The sequence below is a fragment of the Pteropus alecto genome, unplaced genomic scaffold (genome assembly GCF_000325575.1).
Source record: "Pteropus alecto unplaced genomic scaffold, ASM32557v1 scaffold95, whole genome shotgun sequence".
NCBI classification, from domain to species: domain Eukaryota; kingdom Metazoa; phylum Chordata; class Mammalia; order Chiroptera; family Pteropodidae; genus Pteropus; species Pteropus alecto.
Window position 1 is genome coordinate 10,571,666 of NW_006441071.1, and position 5,702 is coordinate 10,577,367.

Sequence of the window (5,702 nt, forward strand, 5' to 3'; positions counted from 1 at the left end):
TTTTCACACAAGTCTAATAAAAATGTCAGCATCATTTTGTCAGAATAATCAAGCTGAGTCAAAAGTTCATGTGGAAAAATAAACAAGTAAAATTAGCCAAGAAAAGTCTGGAATAGAAGAGCAACAGCGGGGAAACTAGTGTCCAAGTATTAACACATTACAAAGCTTCAGTAATTAAAACTGTGTAATACTGGCACATGAATAAACAGACAACAGAATATGAAGTCCAGGAATAGACATACATCTATATATGGCATAGAAAAGGTGGCATTGCAAATATATGGGGGAAAGATGGACTATTTAATTAATAGTGTTGAGGAAAATGGGTTGGAGATTTTTAAAAAAGGAAAATAAAATTCAGTTCAATTCCCAACACCTAATAATAAGATAAATTACAAATGTATTAAGTTTTAAAGTATGAAAAAAAGATCAAAATACCAGGAAACCATAGAAAGTGAAAGACCTTTCTAACTACAACTTTAAAATCAGAAGCTATAAAAGGTAAGACTGATAAATACATGTTTAAAAAATATGCATGGAAAAAACGTATAAGCAAAATCAAATGGCAAAAAAATTGGGAGGGAAAAAATGGGAACTTATAGTACAAACGTAAGGTTAATCTCACTAATGTACAGAATTCCTAGAAGTCAATGAGAAAAAGGCAATCCAATGGAAAAAAAAAAAGGGAAAAAAATATAGGAAGTTCACAGAAAAGGAAATATGAATTGCTCTTATATGTTAAGAAGCTCACTCATAATAAGGAAAGGGAGGTAGATGGGGTAAAGGGGGTCAAATATATGGTAGCTGAAGGAAACTGGACTTTGGGTGGTAAACACACAATAGAATATAGAAATGTTAAATTATAATGTACACCTGAAAATTATATAATTGTATTAACCAATGTTACCCCAATAAACTTAATTTAAAAAAAGAGAGAGGAAAAGAAAAAGAAAATTAAACCATTTTCATCTCTAAGATTGGCAAATTTCAGTAATTGAATTTTAGAGAAATAGGATGAGGAAACAGGTTTTCTCAGACTTGTTTGTGAGAGCATAAATTGTTACAGCTTCTGTGAAGAGCAATTGGTAATGTACATCAAGTTAATAAATACCCTTTTAGAAATATATTCTAAGATATAATTGTATGCTTATGATATGATGTATGCACAAGATTATTTATCGTGGCATTCTTTGTAATAGCAAAAGAGTGGAAGCAGCCATAATGTCTACTAATGTCCATCGATGAGGCCAGTTGAATGCAGTATAGTACATTCATACAATGAAATACTACAGAACCATGCAAAAACATGAAGAAACTCTTTACATACTGACTGATATGGAGTGATCTCTTAAATCGCTAGACGAAAGAATATACACATATACACAGACATCTCTAAAAAGACACATAAGAAACTGATAAGACTGGCTATGTTAGGGAAGGGGAACTGGGTGGCTGGAGGAGAAGAGTATGAAGGACACTTTTTAGCATATACTTTTTATACTTTTGCATTTTTAAAATTCATAAATTATTTGAAGAGGTCATAAGGCCTTATATAAGTCATAAGTGCCAAAATGAACTACAGAGATAATAAGTAGTAAAAGAAAGAAATACAATAGAGATAATAAGGTAAAGTTCAATTTCAACCTTCTCTTCCTATTAACCTCTGGCAAAATGCACGTCTTCCTCCATTTACAGTTTTGCTTGCTGTCATTGGCCCCTATGCTTACCCTCAGACTCTACTATTTAATTTATCTCGATATGTTTTCTAATAATTTTCCAATCAAAGTTATATCAATACATCTCAATTTCAACATGTGCTATGTGCAGTTCTAAAATGTGGGTTCTATAGAAGCTGCTATTGCATTTTGGAGGGATATCACAATAACAAAAAAGCTTAAAATTATTCATTTGAGGAAATCATAAGAAAATACATCTTTTTTTATCATGTTACTTTTAAAAAACAATGGTTAAAATAAAATCTTGCCTGTTATTTGGAAATCATGTTATGGGCATTTTAATAGTATTTGTTTGAAGAATTAAAGATGTCCTCCCCAGACATTCTTAACTGTGAAAAGCACATTAAAAAAGGTAAGCCGTTAGATAAAATATAAATGAGTAAAATCACATGTCAAATAACCATGGTGTCCATGGAGTTGCACAATTCCAGAAAATGGGATGTGAAAAAATATTAAATCAATTTATATTATTTTATCTTATTCTTATAATATATAAAGAATGTTAATATTAATTTACAAATAACAAATAGGCATGCATAACTGCCATCGTGTGCTCAACCTTTTTTATTCATAGAGGTGTATAATCAAAATGTTTGGTAACCACTGCTAAATGATATTTTTTCACATAAATAAGGAAAAATTGCATGTACTGCAGAAATGTTTTTTAACAGGTATAGCAGAAAGAAGTAGCCATAAATTATGAATCTCTAAGTGAAATACTACTGAATTCATTTGGTATGGCTCTTAGCACAATGCTATCTGAACAGAGATTCCTAATAAATAACAGAATTTTCAAGTTAAGAAAGAAATATTAGATAACACCTATTCCAAATCTTATCTCAAACATGTGATAACTACTGGCCAGAGAGAATAAAAATGTTGTCTGTGTTATATGGCTGACTCATAGTGACAGAGCCAGGAATAGAATCCAGATTTCCCAAACCTTTGTCTTTCTACTATATATGAGTGTGTGTGTGTGTGTGTGTGTGTGTAGAGAGAGAGAGAGAGAGAGAGAGAGAGAGAGAGAGAGAGATGAAATGGGGAGGGTCTTTGAAATTAAGCATCAGGCCAACCCAGTATTCTCACTAACTTATTACTTTATTCTCTCCTGTTAATCCATATCTTTATTTTTGTCTCTCTTTTTTTTAGCCTTCTCAAAATCACATCTCATTTTAGAACATGAAATAGTGAATTTATATTTTTACCATGTTATTTTTTAAAGCCATTCTAAAGGAGAAAGTTTCAAACCTGGAGTTAATCCTATTTTTACCTATCTCCTCTAACAGAAACAACCTCTGAACTCTAAATGCCTTTCTTTCTTACCCGTAATCCTCTGAGAACAACCCAGCGCAAGAAATATATACCCAATTCTGCCCAAAGGAAATGAAAGGTGAAACGAGTTGGGAATGGGTGATAGAGAAGTTGAATTGCAAAGAAGAAATCAGAATTAAGAGTCCATGCTTAAAGGATGATAAGAATGTAAACCTCTAAGAGCAGATCCTATATTAACTCTTCAAATCCATTAGCCCAATTTTGAGTTGAATTTTCTCCAGAGCTCTCAAAGTACAAACAATACCAGTGGTTTGAAAAAATTGAGATCATGACGTTAAGCAAAAAGCTGAAGAGAAATCGAAAGTATTTATCTAGGTAATGCAAACTCATTTTTAATATCTTGATTGTAGTCGTGTAGTCCCTTCACAATATGTACAGGTAGACTCTTTTCACAGACTCTGGTTTCAACAATGGCTATGTCACTTAACCAGTTTTGTCATATATTGGGAAACTGATAAGACGTTGGCTCGGGGAGATTAAATGGCATAATATAGATAATCGCTTAACAAAGCATTCAACATATAATTAAGCATATATAAAAGTCAACTCTTTTGGGTCACATGTCTCCACACAGGTGAAGTGATATGCCCAAGGTCTCACATTTTATGCTAGGCAGGATACTTAGAAACCCAGACTTTTCCTGTAAGGAGACTGACAGTTGAGGCATTTAAGGAGTTGGCTAAGTCAGTATTCTTTCAAGGATTGCAGGAAAAATGTTGGCCTCTGGCACGGCCAATATTCTAACCACATAAATCCAACACTGCAACCCCGCTTCCCCCACTTCCCCTTCAGAAACAAGTAGTAACTACATTTCCCAGCGGCCCTTAGGCTGCTTCCGGCTCAGCGCGCCGGCGCTCTGCTTTCCGGCCGCATCTTTTACGTCAGTTCGATTCCGAAGACTCCTACAACTGTGGCGGAGTTCCCGAACATGGGTTCTTCCCTGACCCAGCCTCTTGAGCCCGCTCCTTCCGCCAGCCCCGCGCCCCTCGCTGAACCCGAAGCACCGACCTCTCCAGAACAAACCCCTGTAGTTAATAACTGCTGGAGCTGTCGCGTGCTCTCCGGGTCGGGGCTGATAGGGGCGGGCGGGTACGTGTACTGGGTGGCGCGGAAGCCCTTGAAGCTGGGGTACCCCCCGAATCCAGGGACTGTTATGCAGATGGTCATCGGCATCAGTGAGAGTCCGGGCTTGGCGCTTCGGGGAGGACTGGGAGAGGGAGAAGCGGGAAGCAGCCACGTGGGAGGGGTTGCAGGGCGCTCGGGCTGGCCTTCTGGCGGGAGCCACCCCAAACAAGATGCCGGCGTGTTGAGAAGAAGTTTGGACGCAGTTTTTTTTTGTTTTGTTTTCTTTTAATCACAATATTTCTTGAGACTAGTATCAGCCTCAGTCTTTTTAATGCTACCAATAGCTATTAAAGATAATAGTCCCATTTTATTGCTGAAGCAAATAAGAAACGGAAGAAGTATCCTGTTCAAAGTTAGACATCTAGGATCTAGCATTTGATCCTGGGTTTATCTGGCACCAAAGCCTTTTTTTTTTAAATTTTTTATTTTATTTATTTTTTTTATTTTACAGCCCAATCCTAGAGAAAGCCTGAGAGAGGGCACTTAACTTTAATTTAGGAACTTGGGCTTTTAAAGTCAGATTGTAGACGGGTTCAGAGCCCACATACTAGGTATACCACTGGGTATTGTGGCCCACAGCTCTTATCTGTAGCAGTTCTTAGTGATTGTCAAGTAAAATGTAGTGATTGTTTTAGCTATTCAAACCAATTGGATGAATACAATTTTAGGTTTTCAGATCTCTTACCTTTATAACTAGATTGCCCACATCAATTCTCTTTAAGTTCCTTTGTAGCTTAGAGAGGTAACAGGATTTTTTAAACTTTTTTTTTCCCTTAGCTTTATTCTTCTATAAGAAAACTGACATATTTTTAGGAGTGAGGGTTAAATAAGCTAATATATATGCAAGCACCTGGTAAATAAAATTCAACATACACATAAGGTACTGTTGTTTTTTTCCTAGGCATTGCTTGTTGGGGTATAGTCATCCTGTCAGACCCCAGAGGGAAGGCCTTCCGCGCAGGGTGAAAGTACCACCAGTGAATTTATCATCATCTGTTCCTGTCCCCGTGACACAGAGCAAACATGGGGGTTATGGATGTTCTGGACAGACATACGGACACTGACATACTTCGGTTCTGCGGATACCACAAGACTGAAAAGACAAAACACTGGTTGTCATTTTTTGACCATGAGAGCTTGTGGCCACCTTTTTGGGCTCCACAAGAATCAATAAATTCCTCAGAAGAAAACAGGTTCTTTGTCTTATCTGAGGACAGAGAGTATAATAATTTTTTTTTTTAAAGGAAATGATGCAATATACAGATAATGTGTTATAGAATTGTACACTTGAAACTAATATAATTTCATTAACCAATGTCACCCCAATACATTTAAAAAATATTTTAAAAAAGGAAATGATAAACCAAATGGGAAAATGAACTTAATTGTTATTTAAAATAGTTCTTTTTATTTAACCCGTAATTGGGTCAATACCTACTTATCAGCCTAACCTTGGATAGGCAACATGCAGTATGCAGAATTATATAAAACTATGTCTGTGTACCAGTC

The 5,702-nt window shown here is 36.0% G+C and overlaps 1 protein-coding gene across 1 annotated transcript; it reads left to right on the top strand.

Moving 5' to 3' along the window:
- Nucleotides 1-3,929: 3,929 nt before the first annotated feature.
- Nucleotides 3,930-5,385, top strand: DMAC1 (distal membrane arm assembly complex 1). Its single transcript, XM_006918363.3, has 2 exons — nucleotides 3,930-4,243; nucleotides 5,095-5,385. Exons 1-2 carry the CDS (start codon nucleotides 3,997-3,999, stop codon nucleotides 5,157-5,159), a joined length of 312 nt encoding a protein of 103 aa, XP_006918425.1. The 5' UTR covers nucleotides 3,930-3,996; the 3' UTR covers nucleotides 5,160-5,385.
- The last annotated feature ends 317 nt before the right edge of the window (nucleotides 5,386-5,702 follow it).